This window comes from Amaranthus tricolor, chromosome 8 (genome assembly GCF_026212465.1).
Source record: "Amaranthus tricolor cultivar Red isolate AtriRed21 chromosome 8, ASM2621246v1, whole genome shotgun sequence".
In the NCBI taxonomy this organism is placed as follows: Eukaryota; Viridiplantae; Streptophyta; class Magnoliopsida; order Caryophyllales; family Amaranthaceae; genus Amaranthus; species Amaranthus tricolor.
This window is the reverse complement of record NC_080054.1, coordinates 29,909,595-29,933,005: the sequence shown is the minus strand read 5'-3', so window position 1 is coordinate 29,933,005 and position 23,411 is coordinate 29,909,595. Positions and strand designations below refer to the sequence as shown.

General features: G+C 36.0%; 1 protein-coding gene across 2 annotated transcripts in view; it reads right to left on the bottom strand.

Moving 5' to 3' along the window:
- Positions 1-334: 334 nt before the first annotated feature.
- The window catches only part of LOC130820631 (calmodulin-binding transcription activator 4-like), a 23,793-nt gene continuing 716 nt past the window's right edge, over positions 335-23,411 (bottom strand). Inside the window, exons 2-13 of one of the 2 annotated variants that reach the window (XM_057686079.1) lie at positions 19,300-19,425; positions 19,108-19,223; positions 16,412-16,500; positions 15,990-16,035; positions 15,184-15,613; positions 5,607-5,752; positions 4,574-4,649; positions 4,253-4,455; positions 3,216-3,880; positions 2,063-2,651; positions 1,379-1,669; positions 335-689 (exon numbers count right to left, since the gene is read on the bottom strand). In XM_057686079.1, coding sequence (XP_057542062.1) covers positions 585-689; positions 1,379-1,669; positions 2,063-2,651; positions 3,216-3,880; positions 4,253-4,455; positions 4,574-4,649; positions 5,607-5,752; positions 15,184-15,613; positions 15,990-16,035; positions 16,412-16,500; positions 19,108-19,223; positions 19,300-19,425 — 2,882 coding nt within the window. In that variant the 3' untranslated portion in view covers positions 335-584. The remainder of the gene's footprint in view (positions 690-1,378; positions 1,670-2,062; positions 2,652-3,215; positions 3,881-4,252; positions 4,456-4,573; positions 4,650-5,606; positions 5,753-15,183; positions 15,614-15,989; positions 16,036-16,411; positions 16,501-19,107; positions 19,224-19,299; positions 19,426-23,411) is intronic. The other variant, XM_057686080.1, reaches the window with a different exon arrangement.

The window sequence follows — 23,411 nt, the reverse complement described above, 5'->3', positions numbered from 1 at the left end:
TAAAACGAATCTAAGTTTATTTTTGTGTATTTGATTGAATTTTGCTTCGTATTGTAATAACGAGTTTTAGACTTTAATATGATAATTATTTATGAAATTATTTACTAGAATCTAATTACATCCATTAATATTATGCAAACTATAAATATATTTAAATTTCATTCATAAATAAAAATTTCTTCACAAAATAATAGAGTACAACATTCACAATAACTCTACTTTAATTGACAAAGCAAATTGGCAGCCAATCTCAAACACATCTATATATACAAACAACACTCATACAGAACAAAAGATATCCTTTACTGTCCATTATTCACTTGCAGCAAGCAAGTTTTATTTAATATATTAAACAAACATGTTTTACTTGATTAAAAATTAAATTATTTGATACATCAAGTATTATTTACAGAAATTTACATCTAACTTTTACATCTTCATGGTGGACTAGCAGAACACAATACATCTACTATATATTCGAAATATATACCTATTAACCATTAACCATAGTAAACTAAAATCAAATCAAACCGATTTAGCAAGCTGTAGTTAGACAAATCTTCATAACAGCGTACAGATGAGGATCAATCAAGACTTTCAAGGAAGGTGGGGATATCCTCGTTATCCATGTAGGAAACGCCATCTCGGAAAACTGAAGCCCCTGAACTTGTTACGCCTCGTAGCTCAGCCTGCAATACAAGGGATAAGGTGTACTAAGAATGATTTTTATTGCGCTTAATAAGCTATAGTTGAGCTATATTTTGAGTTTTCTTGGTTCATTTTATAAGAAAATATTGTAATTGAACCCAGAAATTTTTTCACCACTGCAAAAATTCTGATAACAAATTAATAAAATTGTCAAGTACTCTGGTTCAGAGCTCATTAAATTTATTAGGTGCACAACATAACAATTTTTATTGGGGTTAAAGGGTTATATTTGAGTTACCTTGGTTTATGTAGTAAAAAATAGAATCAATAAATAATTTTGTGAAGGGATTTGAAACCACAACCTACTCTCAACAACTTAAGTTTGCCCTAAAACCAACTTAGCTACCTTGTTCTAATGTCTTATTCATTAGCCTAAAACACACAAGTCTGGAAACTTCAGGGGGGCGGAGCCTTGGTCCACCCCAATAAAGTTTCGCCTCGGTCTCTACTTATATCGCCAACTTCGCTCCTTCAAGTTTCTACAATCTTACGTAAGTTGGCCTAAACAAGTTAGCAAACTAATTGGAATATGATGGTAGGATAAAAGAACAACAAATTCTGCAGACAATGATGACATCTCCCAAAATGACAGTAACTACAATTCACCACCTATATCAATGAGCATACAGCACACATTGTCATGAAATTTGATAGGTATAAAAATCAATACCTTAGCTTCCTGTGTTCTTCCAAGCATTCGATGATATTGCTGGCGGGCTTCAGCAGATTCAGCCATGGATAGCACTCTTGTGACAGCCTCATCAATAGCGACATTAACTTTCTCTTTCCTGAAGACCTTGATAATATCTTCATCATCTTCATCAACAGAATCCGACTCTGATCTAAATCCCCGCAAACCAGCTCCTTTACGACGCCAACGCAGTACAACCTTGTCTAGAATACCAACTGCCCAACATATAACTTTATACTGCTTTCGAACCTGATAACCTCTTACATGGGCCTGCCAATAGAAGATAATAAGATATAGCAATTCCTATATGTTTTAAAGTGTAAAAACAATTCCGGTTCCCATTCCTATTATCCCTCGCCAAATCGTATGACAAGGAAAAAGATGATAGAAGCATCATGATCACCATAAAAACCATGACAATAAAAGATGTACAGAATTATACCACAAGGTAAATGATGATGTAGGATAACACGAAAGAGAAGAATAAGGGAGAGAGCTTGTGCAAGAGAAAGGTGAAGTGGCAGTTTAACAACGACAACATGAACAGCCAAAAGGTGAGTGCAAACAACTATTTCTATAGGAGTACATAAACCAGTAGGCATTTCAAAAAGATGATAATGAAGCAAGAGCTGATATCTTATGCTACATGGAAGACATTTATACCTGTATCTTCACTACTTTCTGGCGCAGAGTTAAGAAGTCCTTCCGGCCTTTCCAACCCCGATAGTTTTTCTGAATAGACAATGCAGCTTTATGATGATCATGCATATTATGGAAAATCAATTTTGATGCAGCAGAAAGTCCCGGAATGTCATTAATAGTGAAACCATAATCATCTAGATCAGAATCAGCCCTTGAGCAAGCTGCTTCTCTAAGTTGTCTCTTTCTGAAGGAATGTGCACGAAATGCAGCTTGAATGCGAGCAGCAGCTTGAGCAGTATTCCTAACAGCAGCCAAGGTTTGTTTAAGTGTAAGTTGATCCTCAGCTGAGTTCACATTTTTCTTTGATATATTAATAACAGTTGATTCAGCCTCAACATCAGCTGTATCTTTGGAGAGTTCACTTTGTTCCAGAGTGAGGGATGAGAGATGGCTAGTTAGAGCCAATTCTGACAGATAACCAGCAAGTCCCATGTTCCCATATTTTGCAGCAATGTACGCTGCATTTCTACCAGTGGGATCATGTGAACTGGGGTCAGTCAATGCCACGGCTGATGCTCCTGAAGCAATAAGAGCAGCTACCATCTTTTCCCTGTGAGTTTACACAGAAATAATCTTGCGTTAAAACACTGAACAAGATTCAAAGTCAGTATATCTTCAAAAGTTTGGCACCATAATAACACTACCACCAAAGCCCAAATCCCAAAGAGTCAGAGAGAAATTCAAGTGAAATCTCTAAGGAGTAAAAATCCTCAGGTCTAACTAGCAGATAAACATAATTAATGCCACCTTAATTTCCCCATCATCAAATCAAGTAATAATGCTCGTCCTCCCGTATACAGGCCAACATTCCACTTATTTGAAGGGTTTTCAAAGTTGCATTCACAACTCCTACTATAAGTTCCTATAAGTTCTAATATGTTATCAAAATATAAAGTTCTAATAATATAAATTTAATAAAAGTTCATTATATATAGCATATCCTAATGCATAGGCATCATGACCAGAAAGTTGTAACACATCTCAACAGTGAGAATCTGAATGAGTCAACAACCAAACACTGAAAAAGGTCCAACAGGTCAAAATAACTCATCTTAAAACCTGCTCACTAATGCCCAATGATGACAGCAGTCCAAATGTTACAGGTTAGATTTACCTTCCAAACTTTGCAGCCCAGTGCAGGGCAGTCCAGCCGTTTATATCACGGAAATTTATGCCAACTCCACACCCCAAAACTGGATTCAAAGCCCACTCATAGCCTAAACCAGAAATCATGTGAATTATTCCTTGTTCTTTTCTTGACAAAAAACAGTCTCCAGGTCCTCTTTCCATGTATCTGGAGGAAAGCCAATGCTGCAACTTGTCTTTCAGAAGTTGCTGTAGTAGCCAATCAAGGGTGCTAATCGAAGTAGCTCCACCAACTAACAGATCTTCAATGATTTGATTCCACAAATCATCATTACACTTTGGAATGTCAGCTACTAAACAATTGTTTCCTCCTTGTAGAGGTGAATTAGAGAGAAGCATCCGGACCAATCTAACGAGTAACAACATCTCCTCTGCACTTCTTTTTGTTTCTCCTTGTTTATCACTATTGACACTTGCAGAATGCTTATCACGGTACTCAAATTCTCTAATTTCACTGCAGGACTCTCGGTTTCCAGAAGAGATGCAGAGGGTCACTTTTCCTGTAGGATGAGGGGGAGACTGACAAGAAAGGACCCCATTCTGGACAAATTGTAGTGGAACTTCAACATCACCAAACATGCAAAACCATTCAGACTCCGAGGGATCACAAAGAAAAGATCCAATGATAATGACCTGCATCAGAAAATAATAAATACATTATTGATTAAACACTCCTCTACTATAAACAGTTTGCCACTGAATGATGAACCTTGATATCCTACAAGTAAAAGCGATTTTATCATGATCTTGCGTAAAATAATAGCTACGAATTACACCATCCCTGAAAGCATTGTGACATGAATAATGGCAAGCAGCCCAAATCAGTCCTCACCTTACAAAAACAAAAGTGGGGAATGCAAAGAGAACAGGACCGAGAAATCAAAATAAAACATTCCAGACACAATCAGATAATAAAGTATCCTAATATGTGCAACACTCATGCACAACACAGTGACATCCCCAAATATTGTTACTATTGAGAATCTGTGACAGCCTCAAATGTACCTTAGTAGAATCATCAGCAAATCCCCATTCCGGACATATTTCACGAATGATGAATTTCTGCTCCTTTGGAACTGTCAAACCTGAACCTGTGCCAACAGACACTCCAAAGCTTGGATCAAGAAACATGGTGGACAACTCTGGGGTGGCAGAATATGTTTGAGAGGAAGAATATAGGGTATTCGTCTCCTTGTCTGCTCCAGTCCCTATTTCAACAGTTGCAAACATAAAGGGCCATTAGAGTAGTTCCGTCTTTAATGTTTACAGTGGATTAGGTCCAGGGAAGGGACCCTTTCCAGCTTTAAGTCATGAAAGAGGATGTACATTTTCCAATAGTGAGAGCTCCAAAATTTTGATGCTGATGTTCAACTGGCCTCCTAGAGGAAGATAGATCTGTACCCTGACATGTAATTATTCTCAGATAAGGTTTTGATCAACAACAACAAAAAAAGAAGGCTCCAGAATGAGACAACTTTGCCCATGTTTAAGCAAAACCTTCAAACAGCTAATGGGAGGTTTGTGATATCAAAAGATGAAAATAAGATTCAACACAAGAAAACAATGACAGCACAAGATTACTTACAATAAACAAAGACCCATAGTTTCTCAACTTCAAGGAAAAGAAAACAAAACATAAAAACAATTGAGTTGAAGCAATCAATACTCAACACAAATACTTGTGTTAAGGTCTTATGATCAGCTTGCTTCTACAACCTTACAATTTGTTCGCATGACTTGATCTATTCTCACTTATTTCAATGCCAATCTATGTAACCTCCACACAAAGCAAAAGGCTGTGTCTAGGGTGATCAACATGCTCCTTAATCCTAACAATTCAAAGAGATATGTTCGAATTTCACTAGACTTTTTCTGTTTTGTAGTCCAGAGTTTATCAACTAAAATCATGTTGCCATGGGCCAAGAAACATCAATCAAAAACTTGATTTAACATTTAAATTTTAAGAAACATCTCAAGAACAAACCAAGAAATTTCTACAGTTCAAAAAAATAATACTCTATCTTTTCCAGGATGTGTATCATAAGTTTTTTTTTGAAATGTGTATCATTGAGTTTGGCACACTTTTAAATGCACAAATTCAATCCATAATAATCTCTGATTGTATATAACTAAAAATTATATAAAATTTATATTGAAACGAATAAAACAAATTCTACTTGTTTATGTTTTAACTGATAGATTAAAAACAAAACACAAATTAAGAGTGATTGATGAATAGCGCCAAAAAACAAATGAGTCTCGTGTGCCAAAGCGGAGGGAGCAGTTTGAAAGATGTGTGGTTGAGGAAAAACCCATGTACCAGTAGTAAAAAAGTTAAAAGTGTAACTGGGAAACTTACATTTGCATGAAGGATATCTCCTTTTTTCCCTTCTGCCTTCAGATCCAGAGGATCCCTAAACAGGGCATCATTCCAAAAGAAGGATCCACCATTTTCAATACTTTGTGCCAAGCCAGAAGTAAAATGGTGATGCACTTCAATGCCACCTGAAAGAAATGAGTTTTTAGAGACTTATTTCCCTGGATCTCTATGCAGTTATTGATAATAACCCTGTCCGTCTGTCGCTAACAATGTATGATATATTTTGAGGGGGTGTAAAATTTATAATTAAGACCAAGCAAAAACAATCTTGAATTTAGAACTAGTAACACTATAGAAAAGCACGACAAACGCTACTAACACATGTGTTCATGTGGTTGTGCGACAAGATAACTATTATAATTCTTAAAAGCAGCATCTATAAAAAAATGGGCCAAAAGCAGATGTAAAAATTTTTTTTGGAGAACATTATGTAGGGAGCTGCAGTACACAGACAGATAGTGTTTTGCAAGTTCCTTTGTGTTGCTTCAAATCTACTTTAGGCAATAGAATCGATTATAGAGCATAGATGTCCATTATGTATTGCAAAGGATTGTTACATTAAGGGTGAAGGATGCAGCATGAACAAAGAATTGGCTACTTGACTCAACAAGGCTAATTTATAAATTGGGTTGAAAGTCACTCTGCAACAATTTCAGACCTATCCAAGTGATACTGCTAAACCTGAACAGACAACCAGCAAATTCTAGCTTTGCCCACATATTGGCCCAGTCAAGGTTGTCCATTTTCTAGGCTAAGAATCTATAGTTCTAACAAAACTCAAACTAAGTCATAGAACTGGTCATCTGGCCCATCAACTTTCATGAAGTTCTGCTGGTGTTGGAACATAGCGAAGTTCCTTGTATCTTCCAAGAATGGATCCTGACGCACATTTTCTCCATATAGGGGATTCTCCATGAAGATTCAATGTATCTAGCTACTTTTACACATCTCAACTCTGCGATAAAGGTATTAGTATTTGATAATGTACATGGGCATATATTATTGCATTGATAATGCAAATTGACCTAATCTAGAGTTGAAATTATAAAATGACATCTAAGTTTCCGTGTACAATGATTTAGATTTTGGGATCACTCGCTATTTTGTAACAACTTAGAGGCTGGAGCTATAAAGCATCTGACTTATGAGTAACTCCAAATACTTTCCAAATAAAGAAGAATATCTAGATCACATATTCCCGAGAACCAAACCTCCCAGCTTAAATCAGCATACTAATACCATTCGATCAAATAATTATGTTCTCCTCCCTTATCCTTAATCATCAGTGCCATCTTAAAGAATTGGAGGGCCCTATGCGAATAACAAAAAGGGTGGACCCTCCTTTAATGTAAAGCTTTTCTTTGGTACAAGTGTTAAACGTCCTTTTGCGATAAAAAATAACAGTTTCATTGAAATGATGGTGCAAAATTATGATCAAGTATTATAGAGAGAGAATCTAGTGAGAGAAGCTCTCATTAGTGAATTTTTCGTGATTTTAGAGCTTCTGCTGGGCGTTTTTTGTGCGATTTTTTTTCCGTCTCCTCTGATTTCTTGATTCCATGGGTAAACCTAGGAAGAATCCACCTAATTCTGCAGGGAAAGGAAAGCGGAAGGTCATGCAGCTTTCTCAAAGTGTTTCCAAGGCAAAGGCTGGGCAATCTTTGAAACCCATTGATGAGGGTCAGAGCTTTTTGAATGCGAATTCCATGACTGAGATGCAGTTGGAGGTTGATCGGCTTAAATCTTTGGTTGAATCTTTAAATAGAAAGGTTGAAAAGGAGCAGCGTTTAAGCCAATTTGAGGCTCGACTGGACACTGTGGATGATTTGCAAAGCCAGGTTACTGTTCCATTGGCAACTACTACGGTTCTTAGGGCTAATGTTGGTTCTGTTGCTGCTGGAGTACAAGGACCTGATGCGTTGCAAAATCTTTCGATTTCAGATGGTATGCCTTTGAATTTCATTGCTCCTTCTATTTCCAATGGTGTAAGTCGTGCTATAGTTGATAGGGATGAAGTTGCTAGTTTAAAATTGAAGTGGCAATATCCTTGTGCAATGTTTGTGGTTGGCTATAAGCCTAGTTTGACTGTGTTTAGTGCATTTATTAAGTCTAAATGGCCTGTTCTTGATCATATCTCTGTTATTTTACATAATGATGGCTACTTCTTGGTAAAGTGTAACTCGGAGGTGGATGTTATGATGCTTATTAGGGGGGGAGGGGGGAGTTTTATGTTTGGTAAACGACCTGTTTTGGTTAGGAAGTGGGATGATCAATTTGACTTTAAACGTGATATTCTTCGCGCTGTGCCAGTGTGGGTTCGATTACTTAACTTGCCTACTAAATTTTGGGGTGTTAAGTCCTTGAGTTGAATTGGGAGTTTGCTTGGTGTCCCTATAGCTGCAGATGGGTGTACTTCTAATCAAACTAGGGTCAATTATGCTCGTCTTTTGGTGGAAGTGGATGTTTCTAAGCCTCTACCTAAGACTCTCTTGGTGGCGGATGAGGAAGGACATATTCATGAGCAGTCCTCCTTCATTGAGTGGATTTGACACTTTGGTCAAAAGTGTCAAATGCTAGGACATATTTGTGATGAGAGGACTAAAGTTGTGAAGGGTAGACTAGATGGGAGTAGTAGGCAGCAGGCTGTTGGTAATGGAAAACGGGCTAGTGGAGAGGTTGGGCAACAGGCTATGGGGGTTTCTGTTCCTAGACAGCAGCAGCAGGTTGTTGAGCAGGTTGTTAACCTGCAGAAGGTGGCTACACCTTTTGTTACACCATGTATTGATAAGAGTGAGTGGACCCATGTGTCTTATAGAAAGAAGTCAGGAGCTCAGGTGTTGCGTAGTGAGGATCGCAGGGGTTATGATGTGGGATCTATTAATGACGAAGGTGCTGGGATACCCTTATTCCATCCCTCGGGAATGAATTGTTCGTCTTAGAATGTGAAAGGTCTTTATGAGGCTTCTAAAGCCATGAGTGTTGGCTCATGGTTGCAGCAGAATAATATTTGTTTATGCGGTTTACTTGAAACTCATGTTAAGAGGCATCGGATTGAAAGTGTTGCTTCTTCTATTGCGAAATCTTGGTATTGGTATAGTAATCAGCAGTTTCATAATAGAGTTCGTATCCTTTTAGGGTGGAGACCTGCTTTGGTTGATGTTGTTGTCGATCAGGTCCATTTGCAATATGTTCATTGTCATGTAACTGTTCGGAAGTCTGGTTTTAGATTCTGGTTCACTGTGGCGTATGGACTTAATAGTCTTGCTGATAAGAAAGAGTTATGGCAGGGTATTGTTGCTCTTAGTCAAAATATGGTGGAGCCTTGGTGTCTCATGGGTGATTTCCATGCTGTTTTTGATATTACTCACAGATCTAATGGTCGTCTTGTTTCTGATTATGAGATGCAGGATTTCCTTCAGCGTATTGAGGATGCTCAACTTGTTAGCCCCCGTTCTATTGGGCATTGGTTTTCTTGGCACAATAAAGCTTCCGGTGAGGATAGAATCACTTCTCGCATTGATCATGCTTTTGTGAATGATCGATGGGTGGAAAAGGTTGACACTGTTGTCCAGTATCTTAATCATTGTATTTCTAATCATACCCCTCTAGTATGTCAGGTGGGTGGTAGATATTGTGGTAGGGGAAGGCCTTTTCCCTTCCTTAATTACCTAGCTGAGCATAGGGATTTCTTGGGAATTGTAGAGGAGTCTTGGAGGTCTAAGGTTAATGGTGTTGCTCTTGAGTGTTTATGGCATAAGTTGAAGTGTGTTAAGCGGGGCTTAAAGTCTTTACATGTTTAGCAATTTTCTCAGGTTCATCATAATGTTTTGTTTTGGCAAGGGAAGCTTGATGATATCCAAACTCAGCTTCAGTCTTCCCCTCTTGATGCTGAGTTACATGGGCTTGAAAAGGATGCTTGCTTTCATCTTAAGAAGTGGCAACGGTATTTTCAGCTTTGCGTCAAAAATCTAAAATCCAGTGGCTTAAGGAGTGATTTGAATACTCGCTACTTTCATAGTGTGGTGAAGGAGCGAACTAGTCATAACAAAATTGATTTTTTGAAAGATGGTAATGGTTGTTTAGTTACGGATCAGAAGCAGATTGCTTCTATCATTGTTGATTACTATCAAGGGTTGCTGGGTACTAGTGCTGATACTCTTCTAGGCATTGATATTCAAGGTATGAGAGATGGTCCACAAATTTCTCATGAGCAAGCCCTGAATCTCATTCGTCCTATTACCCCAGCTGAAGTTGAGGTGGGCTCTTCATGGTATTGATGATGATAAAAGTCCTGGGCTAGATGGCTTTAACTTTTTCTTTTTTAAGAAATCTTGGCATATTGTTAAGTTTGACGTTTTAGATGCTGTTAATGACTTTTTCTGCTCTGGTATTATGTTCCCCCTGGCTAATTTCACTTCTATTACTCTTGTTCCCAAAGTTGCTAATGCTTCTCAGGTTAAGGAGTTCAGGCCAATCTCTTGTTGTTCTGTGATTTACAAGATTTTTGCTAAGATCCTTACCTCTAGGCTTCAGACGGTGGTATGTGACATTGTGGATCAGGCGCAATCTGGCTTTATTCATGGGAGACAGATTAGCGATAATGTTCTCTTAGCTTCTGCGCTCATTAAAGGGTATTCCTGGGCCCATGTTAGTCCTAGATGTATGCTCAAGCTTAACATGGCTAAAGCGTACGATTCTATTGAATGGTCTTTTATGGAGAGTGTTCTGAAGGAGCTCGGTTTCCCTTCTAAATCAATTGGCTGGATCATGAGGTGTATTTCTTCCGTGTCTTATTCTGTGCTTGTTAATGGTATCCCCTCTAAGCCTTTTGCTGCTAAGAAAGGTTTAAGGCAGGTAGATCCTATGTCCCCTTTCCTCTTCGCTTTGGCTATGGAATATTTTTCTAGGATGCTTAAGAAGGTTAAAGGTGGGGATATTAAATTTCATCCTAAATGTGCGAAGACCGGTATTATGGAGCTTTTGTTTGCTGATGATTTGCTTATTTTTACTCAACCTGATATTTCTTCTTTGGTAAAGTTGAGAGAGGTGATCAATGATTTTGCTTGTGTTTCTGGTTTACATATCAATAGTAGCAAGGGTGCTATCTACTTTGTTGGTGTTCCCGTTAATGATGAAGATTGTATTCTTAATGGCATTGGTGTTCCCAAAGGGGCTCTCCCGTTTTGTTATCTGGGTTTCCCTCTTTCTATTAAGAGGCTTGATTTTAATGATTGTAAATCTCTTATTAATAGAATCACTGCTCGAGTTACTCATTGGACTAGTAGGAAGCTTTCGATGGCTGGTAGAGTACAGTTGGTGAAAAGTGTTATTCATGGTATGCATTCTTATTGGGCCCATGTTTTTGTCCTCCTCCGGCGTATTATTGATATGGTTGATCAGGTGTGTAATAATTTTGTTTGGGCCTTGGATAAGTAGAAGGGGACTAAGCCCAGGGTTGCTTGGAAAAATATTTGCATGCCTCGTGTGTATGGTGGCTTGAACATTTGTAGTATTCATGTTTGGAATGATGTGGCTCTTCTCAAAAGTTTGTAGGCTTTGGCCTACAAGAAAGATAGGCTTTGGATTAGATGGGTTCATGATTACTACATCAAGGGAGTTGATCTTATGCATTACTTGATTCCTAGCTCGGCTTCTTGGATGTTAGCCCGCATCATTGATAGTAGGAAGCATGTTTCTAGTTGGAGTGAGCTTCAACAATGGGGTGTGGCGGGTAAGTTTGATATCAAGAAGGCTTATTTGGCTAAACTCCCTACTAACCCTAAGCCTTCCTGGAGATCCCTTTGGTGTAATAACAAAGCCTCCTCTAGAAGTGCTCTTTGTTTATGGCAAATTCTCCAAAATCGTTTGCCTACACGAGATAGGCTTATCCAATGGGGATTTATGTGTGATAGTAGGTGTGTGCTGTGTCACCAGAATGTAGAAGATCGAGATCATCTGTTTGGGACTTGTAGTTTTGTCCGTGATTTACAACTTCATGTTGCCGCTGTGTTTTCTTTTCCTTGGCTTCTTTCCTTTGCTAATATTGTACAATTGATGAGTAAGCTTAGTAAGAGGAAGAGTGCAAAGGCTTGTATCACTGTGATGTTGTGGACTGAGATTTTGTATTAGGTGTGGCTCCAAAGGAATGCGCGCATCTTTAAGGGGGCAATCTTTCTTCCTTATCATGTAACAAAGAATGTTCTCTTTTATGTTAGCCTCAAGGCTTGATGATGTTAGGAAGGCTAGACTCATTATATAGTTGTTTTGTCGGGTTTTGGGGCTTTGTTTTTGGCCTTCTTGTTTTGGCTTTTGTGCTTCCTTTTTCGTGTTAAGGAAGTGGTTTTTTTTCCTTTTATAGCCTAGGTTGTAAAAGGTTTTTTGGAGTTAATATATTTCTCGTAATTGCCAAAAAAAAAATGTTTGAGAGTGAGATAGATAGAAGATATAAGAAATAATAAATGATCACTTAAAATTTTAATTGTAGGACACACTTTTAGAAAATTAGGACCAAACTTACATTGAAGTTCAGGAAAAAAAAAATAAAAGCTCAATATTAATATAAGTTTGTATGAGTCCCTTTTTAAAGCTTTTGCGTTACATCTTTCAACTTGTCTTTGATTCCCTTTTTTTCTCAATACTTTAAAATGTTCAAAATTTTTATTTTGACATAATCTAATGGGGTGTGAATTGAGAGTATCACCCATTTGTAAGGTTGTTGAAACCTTGAAAGTTGTAAGATATTCATATTACCTTGATTATAGAAAAATGTAAACGTATTGATTTTCAACAAGTGATAATATGCTGAGCATTGGTAGATTATTTGCAAAAGAAAAAACATTAATGACACCTTGGGAAGGATAAACCTGCGTAGACATGTTGCAATATTAAAAAAGTTAAAATGTCCAGATTCGATCCCTAGACCTTTGATAAGATGGAGGTAAGACATTTCCAATAGTACTCTATACTATAAGTAATATATTTTGTGCTGCTATATTATTAACTTCTCAAATGAAATTTGAGGGCCAAAAAATTTTTTGTCCCAGAGTTGTTGCCTTGCTAGGAAGTGACTTGAAATTACTTCAAAAGCCAATCAAACCTTTAAAAACACTATAGAGAGATATGATTTCATGGGGATACTAAATAAGCAGGGATAAATAAGAGTTAGGCATGTGCACCGGGCCGTGGGCCCGTTGGGGACCCTGATCTAGCCCTTTATTATAAGGGTTTAAAAGGGTTGGGATGAATAAGGATTATATTGAAATAAAAGAATATGGGCTAGATAAGGGTTGAATAAAATGTATCCAATTAAGTTGTATTTGTATGAGGAGAAAAGCATATGTTAAATGGGAAAGGTGGGTGACTGGTAAATGGAAAAATGACAAAAGCGTTCGTCTTCATTTTTTTTCAAATCCTATTCCAAGCCCCATGTTTTATATCAGTTATGAATATAGAAATTTATTGTTGTTGTTTGTGCTTCCTTTCTCCTTGTGTATCTATTAAGATTATCTACCTAGATTTGAATATATAGTATAAGTACACACATGTGCAAGAAAAGCCGAGAACACATTTTATAAGGACATAAAGTTAAGTAATGAAATTTAATAAAATGACTTTGTGCAAAAAAAAATTGAAGAAATAAGATAAACGGGTCGGGTCAGACTGGGCTTGATGGGGCCAACACATTAAATGCCCGTTTCCTATTTTGTAAGGCCTGGCCCGACCCGGCCCAACTAGAGCCCAACCCGACCCTTATCATGCCCGTTGCAAAACCCTAATAAGGGTAATAACGTTTGAAAGAAAAACCATTCTATCCATCATCTGGAAACACTTTCGAGCATCCAATGTTAAATCGTGACATATTTGTTCAAGCGTCTGTTTTTCTAAAAATATCTATGAGAGGTTCTCGACAAGACACCTATTATGAAGGTAAATTCAAAAGGGAACATGAAAGCAAGTTAGCACTGATTAATTTGTTTATATTAACCATCAAATAGCACAATATACCAACATTTTTCAAAATCGCAAAAGAATTGGAGATTATAGTGAAAATATGTGGTTTTAGTCAATTGTCGCGTCACATGCATAGCCTATATTTGGTCGTGCTAAGATAAAAAACCTTAAGAAAGCAATCCCTAATAAGTTGAAATAGGTAATATTTTGCACTATGTTGGAGAAGAAAAGACTAATATCTTCTAGCTAACTGAATATGGAACATCAACAAATGATGGATGACAACGGACAAAGGACGAAGGCCTAATTGATGTTGTTTCCAACTTTATACAAGAATTTAGTCAAATTACCAAGGACCAAAACATATAGGTGCATCTAATCAAAGCAACCAGTTTACACTTACTCTCTACGAACACGTCCAGAAATACGAGAGCAACAACAACACAACAGCCTTAATCTCAAAGCTAAATGAACTAATATATCAATTTCAATGGTCATCCACACGAATTCCTCTCCATTCATTTTCATTTTTTACCATTTGAATTTGTAAATCTAGATCCTTCATAGCCTTTTCCACTCATACCCTCCAACTCATTTTTGGTCTAGCTTGCCCTCTTTTTGAATACCCCAAGCTTCAGCTTTCTATTATCCTTCCCGGTTCACTAAAACTTCGTATTTGCACATGCCCAAACAACCTTAAACGATTGTCTTTTATCTTTTCCCAAATCTTTGCAATTCCTAAACTTTCTTATATCTTTGTTTTGAATTCTATTTGTTACGGTATGCCCAATCTAACATCGAAGCATTTGCACTTCCACAACTCCCATCGTCCTACTATGATCCATTCTAAAAGCCAACATTTTGATATATATAGTAGCGCTATATTAGCGCTTATCTGACAATCGTTCGATAAAATATTCCCTTTAGCTTTAGAGGCACACCTTGATCACACCCAGTAGCCACTCTTCATTCTTGCCACCCACACTTAATTCTATAAAGCTAGAAGAGAAAGAAATCACTCCAAGTGTATGTTTCAAAAACCTTGGATTTGGTCCATATTTAAGAGTAGTGGCGACTAATTGTCAAATATTGATACCCGCAAAGAAGGTGCTAACCGACACTAATATTATCACCTCTCACCTCTTCATGAAGCTAAGTGAAAGATCTTAGATCACACGATTATCACCCATCATCTACCCTAAACAGAAGAAGTTGCTTAATGATTCCCCAGCCTATTACTCGCATCCACAATGAAACACTGAGAAATAGGCCATACAGCAACGTACAGGAATATAGAATTACCAGAACATTTAAGGTAAGTAATAAGCTCGGTTCTTTTGATATTGCCTCTCGGAATCTTACTATTCAAATAATGTGAACTGTGCTGTCTCAAGAAAGTAGTAAATCAGAAAGTAAAATGGAAAGAAATCAAAAGGATTGCTACATGTAAATGACTCTTGCTACCTGCGTCCTGCCCCCTCACCTTTTGTAATTTCTTATCTAATAAACTGTAACAGTGATGAACTTGCAGAAATTGCAACAAATGTTGAACAATAAATGTCATATTACTATTAGCAAAAGTAATTAAAAAAGAAATGTTTTGAACCTGAATCCTGTTGTTGTGAAGGATCATCCGAAAAAGTCAACTCTCCAGTGTAACTACTGCCATACAGATCATCCAAAGTCAATATGTCTTCACTCCCATCCTGACCATCAACTGGAGCATATTTTTTCAGGCTGTCGTCATCATCCAAGCTCAGTTGTACTTCTAGTCTACGTAGACACTGATCAAAATTAGACGCCACACTTGAATTTCCAGTAACATTTGACCCATTTAAACAGCCAATCCCTTTCCCCATAGCTGCATCTGAGTTGACTTCTATCGAACAAGGACTTGAGTGACTCTGGTATGATTCATAAACATCACTTAAACTAGATGATTCTGAGTTTTGTATAGAGTATGCACTAGGGCTTTGACTGAAGGTTAAAGATGCTCCCGGCGACAATTCTGCAATAGGTCCAGAACTAAGCCTCCCCTGTAAAACATTTAAGCAATGATTATCATAGAAGTCTGAAAACAGAATATTTATGAACCAAGGAGTTGGTTACACCCATCACCCAACAATAGAGAAGATATTTTTTTAATGGGGACAAGAAAAAAAACTGATAAGTTGCAACATTAAAGTAAAAAAGAATCCCAAAATCCTGTTATTATGAATGTTCCTAGAGCCATAGTGGCACAGTGCCAAGAAGTTGTCAGTGAATAGCATCAGGAAATTAATAAAAAAAACTATTTAAGTTAAGACACTTCTACATTTAAAAGTTTAGATAATGAAACCAAAGAATTATCATAAGCCAGCAGTTTGCCAAGGTTCACAATGAAAAAGATATCCACCTTTCTTCTCAACATACCTCTGTGATCTCTCTGTAATGAACAAGAACGATGTGCTCGTACACCCTACAAAGAGAGCATAAAATAATTAGACTAGCCATGCATGCTGTAAATTCATAATCCTCCATCAGTTTTTAGCAGTTTTCAACAGCAGCAGTAGATAATCTTTTGTTAGAAAATTAGAAGATGTCAACCATTTGAAACAGAACTAATGGCACCTAGTTGGCCAAATGAGTTGGTTAGCTCCAGCGCTCCAGCTAATGTGACAATAATCCAAGGAGAGCGCAACCATGCTATAAGAGACTTTCCCAAGGACAATTGCCAAATTATATAAGAGTACCTTAAACAAACTCCACAGAGATGCCTGATTTTATCTTTTAAATGAACACGACATCACTTTCAATGAAACCAGATCGAACAATAGAGGGTTCAGTGAACTCACGGGTCCAACATCCAGTAACTTCGCCTTTGAAAATTTGGATTGATCTCTCCATGGGCATAATAGCAATTCAAAGCTTCAGCATTTCCTACCTAGCCATACATAAATTGAAATTCAAACCATTGCGTCACTAAGATCAGACAACAGCTTGAAAACAAGCAGATTCAATGAAACATATACCCCAAATAGCCCAATAAAATCACTATGATAAGTTACATGACAAAGTATTCGACTTGGCTATTTGATGAAATATCTCAACATTTTGAACCAAATTGACCAGTCAAAGTGTCCTAAACATGTCAGCGTGCAGAGGGTTCAACACATGTATTAGAGGTAAAGGGTCCTAGCAACAGGTCAACAATCACCAATCACCAATTCACCATGTTCATAAATTATAAATCTTCTATTTCCATTCACTTATTGTTGTTTCAGTACTTGAAAAATGTATACTCGCGTATTTTTTGTTTGCTTACAATTTTTGTTTTAGTTTATCTCTTATTTGTCCACTTCAGGAGTCTTTTAACTTTTGGCATGTGAAATTTCAAAACATACTCCCCCTTCATTCATAATTCGTCTTAACCTACTCCCTAACTAATACACAACCTAAACCTTATAATTACCCTCCTTAACCAACTATTTCCTCTAAGATACAGTTTATCTTTCCTAGCTCCTCTCCCTTGCAGCCTTCTCTATCCTCCCTCTTCCCTCATAGCCCACACACAATTGACCAGCCATCAGCAACTCCTCCATCTCCATCCCTAACCCGGTATCAAAAATCTCTACCATAATATAACTACAACAAGCCAAAACTAGACACACGTAAATCAATAATGTCCAAACTCCTCTTCATCTCAAAAAAGCCACCTATATTGCTCTAGTCTCACACTCTTCATATCACCTCAAGAAAATATCTCAAATCATCGACACTTCTTTGACATTTGATTTTGAACCAAAATCATGAACTTTGTTTTCAAAAGAAATGAGTCGTCTCACTCGAATTCATACCGAATTCGATTAACATAGCAAGCAATACCCTTCCCCAATCATAAATCTAACAACTTCCACGGTGATCCCTCTCCCAAATAAAGGACCTCCTCTCAGCTCAACCTCCATAAAATAGTAGATTTGAAGGCTAAGATTCCAAAATAAATTTGTTTGAAAGGTGAAATTGGCTAGGGGTGGTTTTGAATTTTGACTAACAATGGTGGGGTGGCTCGCATAGATGGTGGTTTCTTAAGTTTTCTTTGTTTAATTTATTTCTACATCTTGACTTGGCTAGAAAAAATGCCCAATAATAATTGTAAGGCACAAGGCACGAGAGCATAAAGGTGGTAATTAAGCCAACAAAATTTCCTTTTTGGGATTGTAATAGTGGTTCCGCAATTTTATAGTGCTCATTTAGTTGCTTTAGGTTTTTTAGTTAGAGGCACTAGTGGCGATAACCTTTTGGTATACAATTGGTAGGGTGGTTGAGTCACATGGTTAGTTTAAAGGTCTTAATTACTTATTTTTCTATATATCTACTATTGTCCCTCCTCCCACATGGTTGTGAGTGTGTGATATCTCACCCTTACATAGGCCTTCTTGAGATGTGTTGCTAGGACAAGCAAGTAGTACTCTCTTAGTTCCTTTGAGTTTGCTACATGCAACAAAGTTTTTGTTGGCTTAAATCAAGATAAGAGAATGTAGCAAAATCAAAGGTCATCGCTAAATAAATCAAAGGTCACCCGAATATCATCAAGAATTAGGAGAGAGAATATGGAGCCAAAGCCAAAAATAAAATTGTAGCAAAATTAAATGGAAAAATCAAGATAAAAGAATGTAGCAAAATCAAAGGGACGAAATAGTATTTACAACTAAATAAATCAACATGGACAACAAAAAATGAGTTACAAGGAGAAACATATGCTAATGTAACATATGTCAAAGATTAATTTTTTAAAGAGTTTCCGGCATGCAAGGAAAAAAAGAAGAAATTCTTCATTAAAGTGAAAAAAAAAGAGGGTCAAACAATCCCCATTTTAGAAAAATATTGTTTTAACACAATAAGTGCTTGGAAGAAAATGTGAAACGGGCAAAGGTCACATTAAACAAAACCAATAAGAGCTCTGCAGCAACTGCAGTTGCACATTTCAATATTTATTGACATTAGCTAGCATACTAATCTAACATTTACGCAAGAAGCCGGAGAGCTCCAACAAAATTTTGCATTGACCGTGGAAGTTAGCAACTAAATCCTCAATAACTACCTACAAAATCATCTGTGCCCCATATTGAGGAGTAATCTTATGCACATAATATAAAATCATCAAATTGCATTTATCCAATTGATATAAAATTGAGAATTTTTAATTTAAATGACTCCTTAAAATTTACAAATTTAGAAGACTGCATTTGTTAGAAACTAAACACAGCCTTGTTGATAAACTGAATTTTTTCTTTCTTCATATTATGAGAGAAATTAAATAGCAGAAGTTTTTAACAAATAATGATGATCTCAAGGGCAATATATGATTCTCTGAAATACATGCTAAATTCTTGGATCACCTACAGGATGAGATTGCTCATTTTCCATAAAAACTTCACACTGATAAAAGAATTTAACCCCAACAAAGTTCAAGCATAAGTGCCAACTAAGAGAAAGCTTTTCAACCATAGTAACATCATAATCAAAACCAGACACAACAAAGCAAACCAACCTTGAGACGTTCATGAGCTTCCCCGACAGTTCTGCCATCCTTCTTTTTTCGCCAACTATGGCCATCCTTTCGGAAAAACCTGAGTACCCTCTTGTTGAAAAGAAATAAAGAACCACCTGCCAAAGTCTAGGTCAGTGGTCTTAAGGAATATGATAAAAGAATGGCACCGACATGGTAAGTAGAAATACTTACTAGGCGGCTTTTGAGGAGCCTCCTGAGTTATCTTGTAGTTTGCATGATTCTGCAAAATGAAGAGCACTTCTGCCGGCTTCAACCAACGTGAGTGAGCTGCTTGTAGCAGTTCATTTATATCAAACCCTAAAAGTTCCAATAAGATATATATCAGCTACCAGATGATTTAACCATCAAAACAGGTAGATACAATCGTATTATCAACTAAGCAGCCAACAAAATTATAATAACCACAAAAAAAGACAATTGAGGAATGATACTATATATATATATATATATATATATATATATATATATATATATATATATATATATAGGAATAAGTTCAAGTAAGAAACATCCTTATATGAGAATCATGAGAACCAATCTGTCTGACAAAAAGTGTTACTTTTTTACTAAATAGGTGTTACTTTTAGGCAAAAAAGTGTTACTTTTTTTTGAAAAAAAGATGATACTTCTAAGGATAAGTGTTACTTTAAGAGAAAAACTCTGAAAAAAAACTCACAAAAGGTGTTACTTTTTACACACAAAAGTTTTACTTTTTGAAAAAACATGTTACCTTTTATTTATATTTTTTTCTAAAAGTAACTTTTTTGTTAAAAAAGTACTAGATTTTTGTAAAAACAAAAGTAACATTTTTTTGTGCAAAAGTAACACCTTTTCTATGAGAAAGTAACACATTTTTTCCGGAGAGATTGGTTCTCACGGTTCTCATATAAGCTTGGTTCTCATTGGAACTTAACCCTATATATATATATATATATAGGGAGAAGTTCAAGTGAGAACCAACCTTATATGAGAACCGTGAGACCAATGTGTCTGACAAAAAAGTGTTATTTTTCACTAAATATGTTACTTTCACATAAAAAAGTGTTGCTTTTTTTTGAAAAAAAAAAGATGATACTTTTAGGCAAATAAGTGTTAACTTTAAAAAAATTCTTAAAAAAACTCACAAAAAGGTGTTACTTTTTACACAAAAAAGTGTTACTTTTCGAAAAAAAGGTGTTACTTTGTACTTATATTTTTTTTCTGAAAGTAATATTTTTTTGTTAAAAAGTACCAGATATTTTAAAAACATAAGTAATATTTTTTGTTTTTGCAAAAGTAACACCTTTTCTGTGAAAAAGTAACAAATTTTTATTGGAGAGATTGATTCTCACGATTCTCATATAAGCTTGGTTCTCACTAGAACTTAACCATATATATATATATAGCCTTTTACAAACAACCATCTTTTCAAATATTATTTTTTTTCAGAACACCACTATGTTATAAGACAGTTTTAAGGAATCAATACAGTCATTTAACAATTATCATGATCTTTAATCCCATTGACATGTAGGTAAAAGGTAAAAAGACAAGAATTTTTTTTTTCAAGATCATACTCATAACTCAACTTTTGAATATCACAATAACCGTCAAACAAAAGTGTTAAGTGATAAGTTAAGAATTATTCTAACTATTTGTAAAAACCCTTATACTATGGCAGTTCGATGCAACTTTTTGGCCAAAAAAACCAATATAGATTACAGAAAGCCAAAAGCTTTAGAAACTTAATCTAAAACACCCTCTCCTTACTTGATAAAAGGCAAAATAGCTCAACTACAGGTGATGCCTCATGTTTTCTCTCTCACGGAGCTTTCAAATATATAAAAAGCATGAGACACAGGTCGTACAGCCAACTGAATATCTGGGTACCTTCAAATTTCTTATTGCAGCGAAAGTTATGCAAAGCCCTTTTTAAGAGTACGCACACACACCAAACAAATGAAAGCAGATGCTCAAAAATTCTAACGCTTTACAATTTACAACTTGCACTAACTATAAAGTATAAACCAATCAGGTAAAACATATGCCAGTTGGTAGCTTTGAAATGAGAAACAGTACTTAGTTTACAGCTCTAAGTATTAGTAATATGGTGTTCGACCTAAAAGATTAAAACATCAACCCAATCTATAGTAGATAGTCAAAGTTGAAAAATAATTGGGCTCATATCATTAATCGTTCTAAACTTGGTATGAAAGTCACGCATGCATGAAAAAGTTGTTAATAACTTCCCTCCACACCTAGCTCCTATTGAATGTCCATTAACAAACGGAAAAAAAAGATTTATAATTTCTTGTATAATTAATCGTCTAATGAAGTAACGCTTCCTCTTTTCCACTTAAACCGATAACAGAACCCCAAACACAATTATTTTCGAAAAAGGGGGAAAAGCTCTAATTTAAAACGCAAATGAAAGGAAATATTCTGCAATCATAGCAAAAGTCCAAAAGGAAGGGTATTAGTACAAAACCAACTAGTAACCCATTTCTTCTTATATAAAGATTGATGTCAAAAAAGATGGATGTAGTTTAGCAAAGATCACCAAGTTGGAACTTGAAAGTCATATTAAATTACTCCTCCGTCCCTCCTAGATTTCTATATTTACCTTTCAAGGCCTTCCCACTGAGTTGCTATATTTCCCTTTTTGGAAATGGTCTCACACTCGCTCAACAATTCTCATCAATTCCCATCCACTCATTTCATCTCTTTCTTCATACTATCCACACATCACAATTTTTTGTTATAAAACATAGAACCAAAACAAACAATAATAAAGAGGAACAAAAAGTAAATGTGATTTAATGACAACCTTTAAAATCCACTAAAGCAACTTTTTGCATTGAGATGCTCCAACAAGTGCATTTAAGGTATACTCTAACAAGAACTTCAATTTCTATACTCCTAACAATTCAATAAAATGACTACAATGAGTCAATGACTACCTAAAGTCCAATTTCACTCAAATTGTGGCTTCAGACATTAACATCTTATATTTAAGAATCACATATGGCTCATAAGGGAAAATTTGTAGTAATTTCTATTTTTGAAAAAATATGACTTGCACTGCCAACATTTTACATTTCTTTTGAGTCAAGGTGATGAATCAAAGCAACAAGAAATGATGCACATTTTCACAAGTGTTCACATCATATACAAAATTACATTCCTCATTATGCATCTTCCACAAGTGAGATCTTAAGAAATAATTACATTGAGCAAGGCGGTCCACTTCAAGTTGAGACTAAATTGAGAGGTTGATCCCAGAATGCCACCAAATACCTACTTTTAACCATTTCATGATATCTAGCGGTCATAAACATATAATTGTATAAAATACACAAATCTATGCTACTCGGCCCTCAGGAATTGAATATACCATCGAAATGATCCTAAACGTAAGTTCATCCAAACCATCCATTTGTTAAATAGTCATCACAATCTGAGCATTAAATATAAGCAACATACTACTATTGTATTATGCATGTGGCTGACTGTGCCATTTGTGAAAGCACTGTTCACTAGTGAGATCAAATAATATCTTTACTTTCACAACGGGGGAAAAGAAAAATATGAAAATTTCTCTGGAAGGCTTGACATAGGTCAAATATCATTTACCCCTAGCACACATCAAATTAATGTTAAATTAAGCTCACACTAATTTGTAATCTGTTTTCATTTGGTTGGATGCATACTTTTTCTATAGAGAACACAATCGAAGATTTCGTTTACCTTTGATTTGATGAAATATTGATACAATGAAAAAGTTTCGTAATCAAAGATATTAAAGGAAAAATGAGTAAATATGTTCACATTGGATAGGTCATATGCAAAGAAGACTGAAAATTAATTATTTAAAGAAGTGAAAGGTTGAGATTTTGAAAAGCTTAGAAGATTAAGAAGCAGGCAACCAAAAAACCTTAATAACATGAGTGAAAAATGACATAAAGAAAACAGCATGTAGCATAGCGCTTCTCCTTGAATAATTCTAATAATGACATGACATTTTTAATGAAAATAGAGAATAATAGTCAGGGAATAAGGGTATGCAGGTATTGTGCTCAAAGTCTTTCATATATTTCGGGGCAGGCTAGAAAAGCTGAGAAGGAAAATCAACACTTCCCACAGGTGTTGAGGTCTTTTATATAAAAGTAGTAGGATAATTTTTTTTTTATTGTTATATCTTTACAAAATAGAGGTCAACCTTAGGATATTGCATTTACTAATTCTTTTAGTACGAAGTTAAAACCTTGCAAGAAAATTCACAGGGAATACCATCAATCAATTAC